The 18,246-nt window shown below is 32.0% G+C and overlaps 1 protein-coding gene across 1 annotated transcript in view; it reads left to right on the top strand.

The window, feature by feature from the left end:
* LOC109107424 (bifunctional epoxide hydrolase 2-like) overlaps window positions 1-17,124 on the top strand; it is a 20,423-nt gene extending 3,299 nt beyond the window's left edge. Inside the window, exons 9-20 of the mRNA XM_042773501.1 lie at window positions 2,326-2,404; window positions 4,189-4,223; window positions 4,315-4,341; window positions 6,459-6,544; window positions 6,688-6,799; window positions 7,405-7,479; window positions 9,409-9,445; window positions 9,689-9,791; window positions 10,977-11,046; window positions 11,292-11,372; window positions 12,189-12,249; window positions 17,090-17,124. Coding sequence (XP_042629435.1) covers window positions 2,326-2,404; window positions 4,189-4,223; window positions 4,315-4,341; window positions 6,459-6,544; window positions 6,688-6,799; window positions 7,405-7,479; window positions 9,409-9,445; window positions 9,689-9,791; window positions 10,977-11,046; window positions 11,292-11,372; window positions 12,189-12,245 — 762 coding nt within the window. The 3' untranslated portion in view covers window positions 12,246-12,249; window positions 17,090-17,124. The remainder of the gene's footprint in view (window positions 1-2,325; window positions 2,405-4,188; window positions 4,224-4,314; window positions 4,342-6,458; window positions 6,545-6,687; window positions 6,800-7,404; window positions 7,480-9,408; window positions 9,446-9,688; window positions 9,792-10,976; window positions 11,047-11,291; window positions 11,373-12,188; window positions 12,250-17,089) is intronic.
* Window positions 17,125-18,246: the final 1,122 nt, after the last annotated feature.

The following is an 18,246-nucleotide window of genomic DNA, read 5'->3' as shown; positions in this document are numbered from 1 at the left end:
CTCATCACCTTATATTTTATTCTTTAATGAAAAGAACATACAAAATAAAAAACAACAACAACAAAAAAAAAATATTGGCTATCTAATGTTCTTAGAATTAGAATGTCTAATCAAATTATTGTACCTGATCAGATCTAATATAGATAACACCATATTTGCTGTTGTTGGCACACTTTGTAGACAAAAAAATAAAAAAATAGATAAAATGCCTTGATAAAAAAGAAGACAGAGAGTGAATGAGCGAAGGACGCTGCTAAAGACAGTTCAACATCGCAAACATGAATTCAAAGCTCCAGCAGGTAAATCAGCATATCGAATATTTAGCAGTTTGACACACTTTAATTCTTGTAATTAAGTATATTTCCCATTATGATAACTTATCTTATCTGATTACTAGCAATCTACAGTATAACATATTTTATTAAAACCAAATTAATAGTAGGCCTATAAATAGTTAAAAAATAGTATAAATGTTCTAGATTAGTTGTTTATTAGTATATAATATAGATGTATGCTGTAAAATAAAATCCTATCCTATCCTATCTTATCCAAATTAAAGTATTCCTATCATTTTAAATGATCAGAATGTATCTATGACAAAGGGATCTAAAAATATGGCTTCTTATAAAAAAGTGTAAGATACCCCATCTGGGTGTAAAATGACCATCTGACTGAATCTGATTCAAACCCATGTGAAATTAATAACAATATACCGTAAAAAACTAATTTAATAATTTCCTTTTACAAACAGTCATATTTCTTTTCTTAAAGTTAACTTTAACAACATAAAACCAACCAAATGAAGTTTAAATTTCAATATTTAATTGTTTGCATTTCTGAAACAATATGTTGAACACTAAAGTTGTAGCCTTCCTAAAAACAGACTAAACAAAGAGTGTGCTGGCCATTAGTGACTACAGGCGGAAAGATATATCTGATTATAATGTGATGAAAAGCATTTTCTGGTTCTTATCAGAGAAGGATTTGGTGTACACTGTCTCTATCAAATAAACTACAAATAATTTGTATATATAATAAACTAAACCAGTAATATCACATTAAAATACCAGTTTATAATTCAGAAATGTAACTTAACTACAGTGCCTTATGGTGTGGTAAGTTAAAATACTGACACAATTTACCCCACAGCATTTGTCTCACTTTGCCCCATAGCTGCCATTTTGAAAAAAAAAATAGCTACTGTAGCTTACCAGTTCAGGCTAATATTTAGCTAAATGATTTGCATGCGTTTATATGTTGCTACACATATAAATACATTGCTTTGATGTAACAACCATTACATCTGTTATGCTAAAATTTTACTTTGACAAGCCAAAAAAAACAGTTTTTAAAGTAAATGGGTGCCTTCCACTCCTCCCTTGTGTTTCTCCTTATCACAGTCTGGCAGAAATGATGGGTGGTTCCAAAATACATGGTCACATGACAGTAAAAATGCACAGTTGCCAAGATACAGGGAGTGGGTCAACTTACCCCACTCTCCCTTCCTTCCATTAAAGATAAGGCTCAGAGAGGGAGGGAGAGCCCACTCTTATAAAAACATCTACATTAAAGTCTGAAATTATTACAAAGTGTGCTGTCTTCTCTTTTAATTGTATATTTGAACAACAGGATCATTTGTATTAACAAGCATCCACCCTCCTTGTGCCCCTTTTTTTGGTTTGGGCCACTGCCCCTCAAAGTGTCTGTGCACGGCCCTGATTGTGATTCTGTCAAAGCTTAGTGGTTAAAGATCAGGGCTGGTAACCCATGGGTATTGAACATCCAAAGCAGTGATTCATGAGTTTTGACTATTATAACTTTGAATATGGCTCCAAGGGATCGGTAATAAAATAAGTTGCTTTGGATAATGAAAAGAAGAATTGACGCGTCACACACTGTGGTGATGCAAGTTATATTATATATAACTCTTTACTTACCTTGGCATTAAATTACAGAAAAATTACTGTTAACTAACAGAGAGGGAGTGATGGATAATTTCACATCTTTTTCTCTTCTGACCATCATAATCAATCTCTCTATATTTCTTCCTCTTTTGGCAAGTCATAGAAACATTAACATTAAGCATTGAGCAAATGGGAGCGCAAAAAATTATTTGTTGTAGTTTCCATTTACCACAATTGATGTACCCAACTATTACAACTTGTGCGTCTGAGAATCCTGGAAATGTGAAAAGATTCGATAGTGTAATACAAGAGTTTGTTATTAACCATTTTTTAAATCACTTTCTGAGGCACTTCAGTGCTCATTACTATTATATCTCATACTTGGGATTAGAGGTTTGAATTGTTTTTTGTTTCTCTTCAGATTCCGGCTTTGGCTGATGCTGGATTTAGGGTTCTGGCTCTTGACATGAAAGGCTACGGTGACTCCACTGCTCCAGCAGGTCAGTTAATATTAAATACATTATATACATTGCTTTGTCTTTACTTCTGTTTTTTTTTTTTTTTACATTACATTTACATTTACATGTTTTTATCCAAAGCAATTAACTAAAGAGGAACAAAAGCAAAGAGGAACAAAAGCACTTCATCAAGGAGCCAACAATATACTGTACATATTATACAATGCAAGGTTTGTTTGACAACTAGATTAGGAAGCTAGCTAGAGAAGAGGAGAATTAGAAGATCATTTTTTGTGATTGTGGAAGTGCATTGGTTTAAGAGTCTGGGGTGGTTAAGTGCTTGCAAAAATAGGTCTTCAGCTGCTTCTTGAAAGGTCCGGTGGATGTTGGGTGACAGCTTGTTCCACCAGAGGTTTTTTGGCGAGTGGCTTTTTGCATTGTTGTGAAAATGCAAGAAGGCATACGCAGCTTATAATGTGATCTTGGTTTGAATGCATTTTGTCTCCAATGAAAATTCACACCAGCTATTTTTTACTCTATCTATGCATACTATAGATCTTATTCTGAACAATTCATCCGTGCATATGTTTCATTTTTTAAAAATGCTTTGGCCTCATATTGTTTCATCAGAATTTCATAACTGAATCTTCCAGTGAAAATGTCAGACTTATCTCTTCTCCAAATTATGTAGTCTTAAAACTCGCCCCTGCAAGCTTGCATATTAAAATCTTATTACACTGTGATATACATCACAGTATGGCAGAAACGATCTGTCTACTTCCGTTTTGAAACTACTTTCAACACTACATTTTTTAAATAAACAATAAAGCCTAAAAAGGGGTTCTCTAATCTCTAAAATATAGCAATAAAGCCTAAAAAGGGGTTTTCTGATCTGTAAATTATACTAAAGTCAATGCATAAAAGTGAGAGATCCTTAAAACTGCTGCCGAGAGTTTGTTTTAAACGTGTGCATGCACTATTTGCTCAAATGTCATGCTTTAGCTTTAAAAGCAGCATGTATTTCCAGGTAACTGAAATAAATTCCCAAAGCAATTCTAGCTCTCCAGTTCCTCTATGATCGCTGCAGCATCATGCTGAGAATGAAAATGAGAAGCACTGCTCTTTAGCATGTGCGTCAGGTCACTTCTGTGATGGGATTTGAAGTTTACATAAAGAACTGTGTGTGGAGTGACAGTGCATGTTTTTAACAATAAGGTACGAGAGGCTGTGTTGTTTTTTGTATATGTTTTCAATATAGCATGTTCTCAAGGCCTTATTGCTTTTTACAAAATGGTTACAATGCAATGCAAACATTACGGACATTTTTCATCAAGTTTTAATGAAACTTTAATCAGCAGAAAAAAAACGCCACAAAGACATGATTGCTGTCTTCCACTGAGCCACATTAAACCCGTTTTTAATCAATTCCCAAATGATTTTAACATATATGAATGATTCTGAAGATATTATTTTAAGCCTAATCTTGATTTCAAGGTTGGAATTGAAATCAAGACCAGTAAAAGAAGAAAATGCAAACATGAGCCAGATGATTTCTGCTACATCATGCTTTACTGCATCCAAACAGCGATAGAAAATTATAGATTTTGAAGTTATTAAAAATAATATAATCAAAATGAGTATTTGAAAGTCAAATTATAATATAAAATACTTCATTTTCAAAAAGATTTTGACTTGTTATTTTTGATATGTGCATTAAAGCTGATACATATACTGTATATAATTTGAAATATCTTGTTGTTATTATTGCTATATGAAAGGTACAGTACATTGAATAAGCTCTGTTTCATTCCCATCTGTTTATGCAGACATTGAGGAGTATTCTCAAGAACAGATCATGCTGGTAAATAAGAGTAATCCTTGTAAATTTAAAGCAAAACTGATGTTTTGTTGCACAGAATTGATCATTTTGTTTCTTTCCCTTGGCTTTTTAGGATCTGGTGACATTTTTGAATAAAATGGTATGTACAGTTTTTACTTTAACACATGCATATAATTACAGGATTACTGAGGAAGGCTGATGTATGATATTATATAATATTGAAAAACAAGATAAAGGGCTGATAGTTTAACTTCTGTTGGGTTGGGACTTGGACTTGAACTGGTTTTCTTTACAAAAATACTGGAACTGAATGATTTTCATGATGTTACATTAGATTTTTTGCGCATATGCATGCTTCCCCATTGTAGACAGAACAAAGTACTAAAAAAATATACTAGCAGTTGTATTAATCAGGTTAAGTCTTGTCTGAATGTAGAGATCTTGTCGTTCATTATCAGACCACTGATCTCTCTTTGCTCTTTTGCACGTCTCAAAATAGGACTGTGTGTTTAACTGACAGTATGTACAGAAGCTAAATGCAATAGAAAAAAATTGAGAGCAGTTCCCCTTTTTCAAGCCATTTCATATGAATACAGTGCTCTGCTGTTTTTTCAGAACTTTTTTCAGGCTATCAGGACATGCAATCATTTGGCAAGTTGTTTAGTATGATAAAAAAGTTTTCTCTGTTGTGATTCTCATTAGTACTTCTGCTTGTGTGAAAACACAATTGTTAAGGTGGCCTCAGAGCATCACACAACCATGTTTGGCAACAGAACTGAGAGGCTGAGACCTCAAACGGATGAGGGACTGTTTTTAAAAAAAGTCTGTTCAACCATATTTAGTTAGTCCACACCACGGTTAGACCAGCAGATTCTGCAATGCAGATAACACATGATTTGCATTTGTTTAGTCGAATAAAACACAAGAGTGTTGCAACTGTTAAGTGCATTTGTACCAGAATAAATGCATTTGTTTTGACCAGTCTTGACCAGAATAGATGAACGTGCTTTTGCTCATTGGATTTATATGACGTGTGTCTCTTTCGGTGTGTTCTTTGTAAATGGCATGCAGTGAGATTTCATCCTGTAGGCCTCATGAAGTACATTCATCAAAGTGTCTTTGGTCCCATTTGTCTTGAGGTGGTGGTCATGGACTTTCAAAATATGATGCTTTATGACTTCTGACTGTAAATATGAAACGTTATGCTATGTGTTAGTTTAACTATTATTAGAGTATTTTTAGCAGCACAGTTGCTCTTTTCAGCTTTTGTCCAGCTGCTCAAATTGTTTGTTTGGAAAGAAATGAAATTGTTCGGTCATCCAGTTTGCTTTTTGTCTTCTTTTGGTGTGGTGGACCGTACAGCTCTATGAAGAGCTCTTTGAAACTTTGTAATGATTGAGAAAGAACTGTATTACTGAATGCAGTTGACAAGCCTGGAAGTGCACTATATAGTATGTGAATGGCCCCTTACTAACTATATACAGTATAACTTGGCTGTAATGATAATGTCCGTGAGGACGAATCATAATGCTACATCATGGAGTGGCATTCTAGCAAATTCAGTTATTTCTATTTCATAGGTTTTCTATTTTATCATGGTAATAATACATCTGTACATAAAAGTAGAATTTAATTATTAAGCCTGGTGTATGGTTTTTATGCTTAACTAAGAATAAAACTATTAACAATATTTTGAATAAAATAAAAATCTGATGAAATTAGTTGACAAACGTGAACTAAACAAATTAGAAATGTTTACGTTTTTAAATGTTTAAAATTATTAGCTGGAAATAATAAATCAAAACTGAAATAAAATTAATAGTTATATTATAAATAAATAAATAATAAGAGAAATTAAGAGCTTGATTGAAAATAATCATGATATAAAAATGTTACAATTAAAATAAAAAATAGTAGCCTATATAAAGTTTCCTTTTGAAATATGATTTCTCATGACATGAAATTTTCAGGCAGTTGTAGTTTTGGACCTTGGTTTGTTTATTGCCTTCAGCATTTTGAATCTGGAGGAAAAATAATTGAAAATAAGAGCTTAAAACTAATGATGAAAGTACATGCATGTTACAATGTAAAAAAAAAAATAATCCTAATATAGTATATATTATTTCTGAGGTTTCTTGTGATTTTGGACTGAATTATGATTTCCCATGTCATGATATTTCCTTGGGAAATTCACCCAATTGAAGGGTAATCATTAATGCATAGATGGGTTTATGATTTTGTCTTTCTGCTCCGCAGGGCATTCCTCAGGTCACTCTGGTGGGTCATGACTGGGGCGGTAGTCTGGTGTGGAACATGGCACAGTTTCATTCTGAGCGAGTGAGGTATTGCATTTCAGTGAGAATCATTAACAAACTGATTCAGGAGTGTCATGAGTGTTGGATGTCATCATATTGTTATGCACAGTGCACAGAAATACACACGTTTTCTTCCCATGCTAATCATTTTGTTTTAATCAATCGTGCAGGGCCGTGGCGTCTCTCAACACACCCCTTTTTCCTGTGGATCCAAAAACAAATCCAATAGAGAGACTCAAGGCCATACCGATCTTTGATTACCAGATCTACTTTCAGAAGCCTGTGAGTGGTTATCAATATCGAATTAAGTTCATTCATATATATACACACATATATAATAACATATATACAACTTTTATATAATAATTAATATTATGTATTATATATATTATAATTATTCATTGTTTATAATATATAATTTTGTATTATGTTAATTCTAATATTTAAACATGTTATCTAGATAGATAGATAAATATAGATATATAATAATATGTTATAAATATTTATAATTATACCCTTGACTACTCAAACAATAATTGACTAATAATTTTGTAATAAATATTTATATTATTTATTATAATATTTAAATATATTATTAGTTAACATGAATTAACAATGAACGATAGAGCTAAAGTGTATTTCAGTATTTACTAATATATTATTTAAATCAAACATTATTTGTTGATATATTAATATAATAACACCAAATATATATATTTATTATATATATATATATATATATTTACACATGTATATATATAAATACAAATCTGGTAATATTATTTAATAGACCTAAGCGAACATGAACTAACAATAAACAGTTGTGTTTTTATTATGCTGTATTTTTACTTTATATTTATTTGTGCTATTTTTGTCTGTTATTTCAGGGTGTCGCAGAGGCTGAACTGGAGAAAAACCTTGAGCGAACCTTCAAACTGATGTTCAATGCAAGTACTGAAACTGTAAGTTTCTGAATTTCAATGACATTTTATCTTGACCTTGTCTGCCAGGCTTAGAATGAGAAAAACACCATTAAAGTGTTTTGGTATACAAGAAATTTACACTATATTCCATGTTCTCTGAAGCATTATGATAGCTTTCTGCTATATTTTTTAATGTGTTAAATGATTCTTTAAAAGAGGTTAGTGTTCACTTGTGAGTATTTATGAAGTTAATAGATGACCCAGATTTCCTCAAGTTCATAATCATGCATGTATTTTAAAAAGCAGTTCAGTAAAGTCGTTATAATTCATGTTGCACCAGCAAGCACCTTGACTGAGCACGATCCTTGTGCACTTCATCTGAAGTGACACAGTTTTCTGTTAGATATTTACATTGCTTATTGCCGGCATCAGAAAGCCAGCGCTGATGGAGATCAAAGAGGCGAGGTGTGTGCGGTTGGTGCTAAATGACCCGGCATCATAATGAGGGCCACTTAAAGGGCTCCCATCCGGGACTCTGATCCTGGACTAATGAATCACAAATGGCAGGCCGGCCATCGTTCAGGCTCAGGTAGCCACACGCTGCATCTTAATGAGTGTTGGGGATCTCTAGACATAAGCCCCTTCTGCTGCACCACGTCCCACCGATAAAACCAGGAAATCACCACGGAGGAGGACACAAGCCACTAATTGCATTCACACGTATCAATGCCATTCATCCAACGAAGAACCACTTTATTTATACAACAGTCATTTGAAGGAAACCTGTGATTATCTTTCATTTTTAATTTAAATGGGAACATCAAGTATTTTTAACATATATTTCGTCTTTTGATGTTTCTAGGGTGTTGTTATGGATGTTGTTGATTAGTCACTGTGATATTCTAGTCTTATTATATCTAATTCTGGGATTTTTATATGATCCACTTGGTGAAAACTGTAAGTCTGATCGCTTAGAAAAGTAATGGCACAGATTTCCTCAACCAGCTGCACATTTTTTGATGTGTAATTCACAACCTTACTACAAAGCAGCACTTATTATAAAAGAAAGGACATGTAGTCTCTTATTACAAAGGAAGGACTGTATGAAAAAATCTGGCCTGAGCTATTTTTAATGAGCAGACTATCTTAGAGAAACACCATGGAAATCACATAGTAATGTGATAAAACAGCACTCAGAATACATTAGCAGCTGCATTTTTGTTAATTGAAATAAAGCAGAAATATTAGTTGAAAAACTTAAACTTAATTTTTTTCATGAATCACTAAAATGACTAAAACTGAAATAAAAATAAAAAACACAAATATAAAAAAATCATAAATGTACATAAAATTACTAAAATTAAAATAAAAACAGAAAATATAAAAATAAGCTATAAAATATTAATTAATATGAAAACTAAAATTATAGTGTTTATTAATATTTTGAATTCACGTTTATTTTTAGATTTTTCAGTTAGACTAATACTGAAATAAAAATTAATTAAAGATAAAGAAATATTACAAATATATAAAATTACTGAAACTTAAACTAAAATTTAAAGAAAAACTGAAAACATAAAAATAATTCAAAATATTAAATAATATTAATAAATACTAAAACAAAAATATAGATAAAGATTTCAATTTTATATTTTTAGTTTTATTTTATTTTATTTTATTTTATTTATTTCGGCTAGTCACCTTTAGGCATAATTTCTATTTTGTTTTTGTTTAAGTTGAACTACTAAAACTAAAACTGAAAAAAAAAAAAAAATTAAAGATAAAAAATAGTAAAAAAAAAAAACAATAAAAATGACAAAATAAAATTTTAAACTAAAAATTAAATTGAAAACTAAAAATATACAAATAAAAGCTCACTCAAAATATTAATAAATACTTATAATAGTATGTAAATAATACTAAAATAATACTGGCAACCACCTAAAACATCTTATTTATAATCTGCAGAAATCATTTCCTAGCACCGCTGGAGTCTGCCAGAGAGGTAAGAAAGTACACCAAACTATATGTTTTTATTATTTGATGAACAGTGGAGGAGGATTGGCAGCATCATTAGCTTCTGTTATGCAGTCAGCTTCTGATTTAGTTCAGTGTTTTTGTATTGAGAAATGAATATGCATGTTTGATTTGAGTTGCACTCGAGAAGAAAGGTACAATCTGTTCGTGCACCGAGCCTCACGAGACTGCACTGGCACACGTTTTCCTTGTCTGCTCTTTTGTTTATCAGGTGGATTGTTTGTGGGGTCACCTGAAGATCCGCCCCGCAGTGCTATTCTGAGCAAGTCCGCGCTGCAGTACTACATTCAGCAGTTCACCAAGAGTGGCTTCAGGTACACTGAGCAGATCAGTCCAAAATGTGCATCATATTTATGTGTGTGTTCATAAGCAAAATGTGATTTAATTAAGTACAGTAGGACAAGTTGGTTGTCAGACAACATTTTCACTTTAATAACTCTTACCAAACTATTTAAAGTCTGAGTTAAGGCTAAATTTGAGGATGTCCTACTAGACTAAATCATGTTGTGCAAAGGCTTCATATTTCTTCAGGGTGTTTTATATTTAGTTTTCCTTTAAAATAAAAAGGAAACAATTTGTAAATCTCTTTAAAACAATAGTTCACCCCAAAATAAAAAACGTCATCATTTACACACTGTCAAGTTGATTTTAAACCTGTATGATTTGTATGATTGTATATATATATATATATATGTATATATACACACTAATTAAAATTTTAAATAAATGCATAAATTAATAGCATGGATTTGGATCAAAACTGGATCTTTTTTTTTCTTCATGCTGCATATACTTATGTGCATATTTAGTATTTAATATGTGCTATTCATTTGCTATTTATTCTGTTCTTCACATATAGAGCATTTATATTTGCTATTGTATTTATATATTTTCAAGAGTAATTATGATTATTTTTATATTCTTGTGATATGTGACCCTTGAACACAAAACCAGTCTTAAGTGTCCATTTTTCCAAAATTGAGATTCATACATCATCTGAAAGCTGAATAAATAAGCTTTCCATTGATGTATGGTTTATTAGGATCGGACAATATTTGGCCGAGATAAAACTATAAAATATGAAAATACTGAGAAAATCACCTTTAAAGTTGTCCAAATGAAGTTCTTATCAATGCATATTACTAATCAAAAATTAAATTTTGATATATTTACGGTAATAATTTTACAAAATATCTTAATGGAACATGATCTTTACTTAATATCCTAATGATTTTTGGCATAAAAGAAAAATCGATAATTTTGACCCATACAATGTTTTTTTGGCTATTGCTACAAATATACCCCAGCGACTTAAGACTGCTTTTGTGCTCCAGGGTCACATATATACCCCCAAAAAATGAAGCACTAAAAAATAATGCATTCTAAATCACAGAGTGTTTATGTGAACTAAGCCTTTAAACGTGAGGCACTGATAATGAATGCATGCTCATGCACATGACATGGATGACGTTGTCTCTGAGAGTCTGGTTTTGTCCCAGGGGTCCTCTGAACTGGTACCGTAACGGGGAAAAGAACTGGCTTTGGATGTGTTCCAGGCCGAGGGGCAAGGCAAGTGTCCTCACCATGAAAATTGATGCAGATGAACTGATTGATGCTGTTATTTCATGCTACAAATGCAATCAAAACTCGATTCTAAAATAACACTGTTGTGACTTTTTTGTTTCGAAAATCTAAAACGTTACACACTGTATCTTATGAAATTGTTGCATTTTTTTAAAGTCAGTTTCTTAAGACTGACAAAACTAATTTGGTCAGTTGAAAGTACATGAATTAAAATGCTTCTGCCATCACAGATCATGATGCCAGCTTTAATGGTGACCGCAGGAAAGGACCCTGTTCTTCTGCCAGCCTTTGCCGCAGGCATGGAGAACCTGGTGAGACAGCAACTTTGTTATTCTTCCATTATGTTAATGCTGCGTTCAGATCATGTTATAATTACCATAATTACGACTTGGAGTTGTTCACGTCCTCAGACTCACAGATTTATGGAAGCTTATTTACAGCACGGAATAAAAAAATAAAAAGCAACTTTTCAATCTCACAAATTCTGGCTATCATTTTTTTCTCACGAGTTAACATCAGAATTCTCCCAATTCTGAGAATTTTTTCTGGAAAGTCATAATTGTGAGATATAAAGTCAGAATTAATTATTTTTAAGTTTATCCCCCAGTTTCACAGACAAGGCTTAAGCCTAGTCCTAGACCTAGACTAAAATGTAAGTCTGAGCTGTTTCAAATGAAAGAAACTTTCACTGACTGATCTTAAAATATATCAGTGCCTTTGTTTTGTCTCAAGATGCACACCAGTAAGGCACGTTTATAAAAATTACTTAAATGTCCTAATTGAACTATGGCCTAATCCTGGTTTAGGCTAAGCCCTGTCTATGAAACCGGGCCAAAGTCTCACAGTTCTGATTTTATATCTTGCAGTTGTGACTTTTTTGTGAGATATAAATGAACAATTGCAAGAGTTTATATCTCAAAATTCTAATTAAAAAGTCAGAATCTGTTGGCGGAAGTGAAGCTTCCTTACAAAACATTATTGTCTATGGTGAGTTTAAAATTGCGAGTTTAACACAGAAATAAATTAGGGTTATTCTGATACTTTACATAAAGGCTGTATAAGATTGCATGTGTAATGTCGTGTTGTCCATGTGAGCTGACTTGATGTCTTGTTGTTTCTGTCTGAAGGTCCCTAACCCTCACCAGAGGCCACCATTGAGGAGTGTGGCCACTGGACTCAGATAGAGAGGTAACATTCACTTGAAACTCATGTTTGTGAGACCCCACCAAAAAATGATGCCACTTCCTGGAGGACAGTGTCTTTCAGGAACTGGCCTTTGTTCATTTTTACAAACAAAATGGAAAGTGATGTTAAGAACACAGGGAAACGAATTCCCAAGTAGATGTTTTATTTGAAACATTTTATTTGAAGAAAGAAAAATAGGTACATAATACTCTTAATAAAATGCAATTTCTAGAAGTTTATCACAGCTTAAACCAAAATAGTGAAATCATTAAATATTCACCCCTATGTTCACTTAATTGTGATATTGTAAAAAAAAAAAACATCATTATAAATTGACTTTATTTTATCCAACATTGTTTATGTGATGGGGACATGAAAATGTACTGCATAACAAGAATGATTCATTACAGATATATGACATTAAACTTAATCAAAAACTCCTATAGTAACAATTTACATGTTTAAATGGCATTAAAATGACATGGTGCCTCTTAAATGTCAGCAAGGTATCAGGAAAACTTGGTTTCCAGGAAAATAATTGACAGACTGTCTGACCTTTAGTACTTTGGTTGACTGTTGTTACATGGAGAGTGTAGTAACTGATAGAATAAAATAGTTTATTACGATGTCAGGTTAGGTTAGCTGGATTAGATGCTCTGACTGAATAAGATATGACCTAGAATGCATGTTTGAGTCTTATATATTCTGAAAACGTGTGCATCATTTTTCTTCCCATCATTTCTTGTCCCTTCTCTCAGATCAAATGCTAGACTCATATCAGCAGTAAATACTTTGAGTCGTATTACTTCAGCAGCAGTTACCATGTTATTCTCAGGAAAACTCTCAGGGATATATTCAGGTTATGTTTCATCCCAAATATGATATTTTTGATATTTTTGCATAAAGAACATTTTTTAGAATAGATTTTATGTTTTGTGACTCAGGGTTATTATAAGTAATAATTAAATAAAAAAGAATAAAATAAAGTATAAAATTAAATCTATGTAATAAGTAAATAATTAGTAATAAGCAATACATAACAAGTAAATAATTAAATAAAATAATACAAATTGAAACCATAAAAAGCTTGCTTTTTATTTTAAATAAATGATTAAAATGTACTTAAATAACAAAAAATAAAAAAGTAAACATAAATATAATATATATATATATATATATATTAAATAATTACTAAAAATGATAAAAATTGATTATAACAAAACACAAAAAAATCACTAAAAATAATAAAAATAATAAATATAAATAATAAAAAAAAAAAAAAACACTCAGTATAATTACTAAAACTGATAAAAACTGATGATAACAAAATATAAAAATAAAAAATATTATATATAAATAACAAAATATATAATAGTATCTTAGTGGTACTAAAAACACTGACATTTTTTCATGAAACAAATCATCATGGTACAAAAATAGGCTTAATTTTCCTTGTGCAAGAAACATAATATATAATATATATATATTTGTTTGATATATATTTGGTTGGTTGATTGGTTGGTATATTCAAAAAAACTAAAACAAAGGGCAAATATGCCATTTTTTATTTTGTATGAAAGACATGGACCCAGACATGTTTTTGGCATGTTCAAATCTCTGAAATGTACATTGGCAACAAATTGCATTGTGTTGAAAGCATTTTCAGGATGCTTGTGTCAAAACAGTCTATTATTCTCTGACAGAACCATTGTTTTATTGTCAAAGTTATAAGCCTTTTAGAGCAGCAGCACGTGTTACCATTCAGCATTTCTTACGGAGAAGAGCAGTTTTAATGAAGGATTGCTCAGATCCAGGGTTTCCATCGTTGAAAGGGGTCAGGGCAGTGATTGTGCAACACCATCACCAGCCAATCACATAAATAACAGAAGCATGACACTGACGGAAAGATCCAGCTTATCTCAAGGTTAAACCGTCATATAGACAAAAACATTCCTCTTAAAAGATACAAACCCAAAATCACTAGAACGTCCATCTGATAAAGCAGGATGAAGAAAGCATCCAGGTCACATTTCACCCAATAATCAACAGAAAGAAATTAGGTTGCATATTATATTGTATTATATTTGTCCCGTATCCAATGCTTTTCCAGAAACTTCAGTTATTAACAATGATCCACATCTCATGTGCATGTTCCAAAATTAACTCAGTTTTTGTGAAACTGCTTTTCTAAAAATGACCCACAGTGTTGGCTGAAGGGTGAAATGTACATTACATGTCCTTTAAAGTGTGAAAGATGGCCTGAAACTGTTGGCAGATGATATCAGATAAGTCATAAATGGAAACCAAACCCACCTGATGGGTATCTCACACCACCAACGCCTCTTTCCGTTTAGATGAGGCATTTCAAAGCTTTATTCTGTTAAACTGTTTCAGTTAGAGCTATCAGATTTACTTGACAATGTAACACCTACTTGGCTTTTGCAAAACTTGCCACCACAATCCTAAAATGTCACTGCACTGCAAAAAACGAATTTCTTTAGACCTGTTCACACCAAGGAGGATAACTATAAAGATAACGATAAAGATAAAGTTCTAAAAATCGTTCTCAGTATTAAAGAATAGCAGCGTCCACACCGCAGCTATAATGATAAAGGCACAGAGAAACCATATGATTGGCATCACTTTCAGAATGATTTTTTCCTGCTGATGAATGATAAAAACATTGACAGCCAATCAGAATCAATTCTGCTATAACGAGCGTGTGTTTGGAATAAACAGACGGGCTAATATCTTTACAGAAATCGTTCTTGGTGTGAACGGGCCTTTACTCAGTATTTCTTTCCAAGCACAAATATCTAAACATTCTTAAATCAAGACATTTATTTGAGAAGGCAAATCACATAAGATATTAGTTAGCTTAAAACAAGAAAAAAACTTTAAGCCTTTTAGAAACCATTAATGATTTTATTATTATTATTATAGCTTTGTTTTGTGTGTGTGTGTGTGGTGTGTGTGTGTGGTGTGTGTGTGTGTGTGTGTGTGTGTGTGTGTGTGGGTGTATATATATATATATATATATATATATAAAGATCATATATATATAAAGATCATGTATATTAAGTTTGCATATGGAAAATGAGGCCTTTTCTAGGGCTGTTAAGATTTTTGAAATTTTATATAATTATTTGTATTTTATAGATATTTATATTTATGGATATGTGATACACATTTGATATGATTCGCAGCATGAAAAAAAAACATGTATGGATAATTAAGTCAACCAAAGTAAGGGTTGTTATCTTAAAATATGTACATTTTTTAAAAACAAATATTAATTTAAATAAAATAAACATTAAGTGAATAAAATAAAATAGCAAAGACATTTTTATTTCTGCTCTATATATATTTATATATATATATATATACATACATTTACATACATTTAATTTGAACATATATACATTACGTTTACTTATTAAATCTTCTGATACATTTTAAAGGAAACAACAATTATTTTTCTTACTTCATTCTGATACATTTCATTTCAGAAAACAAGACTTAATATACTTATGCTCATGTTGCTTCTCATAAAAAATGTAAATTAGATATTTGTACCTGGAAAACAAAGACAAAATACTTCGCAAGAAAATGATTTTGTCTGTCTTCTCAATCCTCCATCTGTTATGATTTTTATGTAATTTCCTTGTCGTGTGGTACATTGCTCCTCTAATTAGCCGTCCTGCTATCAGAGCAGAGCATGATTAAACGTCCCCCTCCACACTGACCCGAGGGCTCTACGCAACCCCTGCGGCTGTCTGGTAATTATTTTTAACGTCTCTTGACCCGTCCACCTCCATCACCCTCTCCACCCTCCACTGAACTTCAGTAATCAATGAATGAAACGCTGACATTCTGAACCTGTCAGAGAACGCCGTGGCTTCATTCTCCAAACAGGCCATGTGAACGTGACCCCCGTGACCCCATAAGACAATGACACCCTGTTAAGGGAAGAAGATTTTGATGCTTCTCTGACCTAACATCAGGGTCAGAGGTGTTTTTTTTTCTATTTGTGACGCTGGGTTTGTGGTTGCTACCTTTCTCTAAAGATGGACAAGTGTTGCTCACTGGGGTTTGCAAAATGTGATGAGATATATATCGCATTCAGGGTTTTGAAAACCAAACCTGCTACAGTAAGTATTAAAGTTGAGTATGTTCATCGTCTTGCATTGCAGCATTTAAACTCCAGGAGTAAATGATTCATACGTCTTGTTGAGGGGCTTACTAACGATGTAAGCCTGCAGTATCAAATGTTATATCTAACTAAAAATAAAACATAAAAAAACACATTTCATTTTCATTTATTTTAAATCAAAGTAACTAAAAGTTCTAATTTAAATATTTTATCAAAAACTATATTAATGATACGAAAGTAACCCTGAAATTGCTTTCAGTCCAGTATGTGTTTTATCTGAAATATTACTGACAATTTAAATGTTATTCTTTAGTTTACTTTATCAAAATCAGAAAGATTTCACAACAAAAGGCATAACACCACCACCAGCTGAAAGGTGAACATTTGTACAATGAGACTAAAAGTCCTTTTATAAACTGCTGCAAAAAAGTATAAACTATCAATCAGATGACAGAAAGCATTTGTAGTAGATTGTGTATGACGTTTTCAGCACGATTATGTTTGATCAATTCCAGGCCTTAGAAATGTGTGTATCCAATATGAATCCGCTAGGCTTTTAACAATGCTAATGAAATGTGTTCAAAATGAGCCATATTAATAGAAAGCATCTTATAATTTTTTACTGTTCCTAGCTCATTTTGAGGTTATAGTCACATTTTTATATCGCACTTACCCTCTTCTCTCTTTCAGGCCTACCGAGCTCAATAAAATCCTCATCTCCTGGGCTGGAGGCACACACCCAGAAAGCCTCGTATCTCCTGTTCATATCCCAAGTTATGAGAGCATGATCCGTGATTTGAACCAGCTTAAAGCGCACCTAATGTCCCAGGCTTGCTGATAGCATAATAATGTTCCATTGTGGAGTGGATTTCAGTAGTTCAGTACTTTTCATATAAAGTCTTCTGTAATGCACTGCAATAATGAAGAACTGTTTTAAAGACGATGTCTATTTATACTGTGCAAATAGCATAGACTTCACATTTCCTTTTAGTTCATTATTTCTGTTTACATTTCCTGTGAAGCAGCATTCTGTTACTTGTTTGACTCTGGCCTTTTTAACATTTTTTTATTAACAGCTTTTGCTTTGCAAAAGATAACAAATTAAATAATCATTTGCATTGTACCATAAAGCAAATCATGACTGCTTTCTTCAAGATAATCAAAGTTATTATTGTTTGCTAGTAACACATTGATATTTTTAACCAATATTGTCCCAGAAACCTGTTACTCTGATGGCAATTTTCTTTGCTTTTAGCGACATCAGCCAATGAATTAATTCAGTAACTGTCAGTTGTAGAAATCCTTTATGGAATTTTATTTTTAAGTGAGTGTGTACATACTCTGAAAATTTATTTCTCATTTCATATCAGCACTTCGTACACGTTATCTTGCTATCAGTATATTTTTATTAGGTTGGTGTTCACAGTAAGAATTTTGTTTAAAAAAATTTTTGCCATAAAAAAATTGAAAATACGTCAAAAGTGACAGTAAACGGCATTTATAATTGCTAAACAAGGTTTCCATTTTAAATAAATGCTGTTTTTCGTTTGGACATTCTATTCACATCAAAGAATAATTTCAAATCAGCATCTTAGAATGATTTCTGAAGGTCATGTGACACTGAAGGCTGGAGTAATGATGCTGAAAATAACAGCTTTGATCACAGGAAAAAATACATTTTACAATATATTCAAATAGAAAAAAGTTATTTTAAATCTTAATAATATTTTCACCAGTTTTAACTGTTTTTACTGTATTTTTTTATCAGTAAAGCATGCCACCGTGTGTCTGAGCACTAATTTTATATCAGTGGATGCTCTAAACTTTAGGTCAATAATTGTTTTGAT

This window comes from Cyprinus carpio, chromosome A17, assembly GCF_018340385.1.
Source record: "Cyprinus carpio isolate SPL01 chromosome A17, ASM1834038v1, whole genome shotgun sequence".
In the NCBI taxonomy this organism is placed as follows: domain Eukaryota; kingdom Metazoa; phylum Chordata; class Actinopteri; order Cypriniformes; family Cyprinidae; genus Cyprinus; species Cyprinus carpio.
Note: the sequence above shows the minus strand (reverse complement) of the source record. Positions and strands in the feature narration are given on the sequence as shown.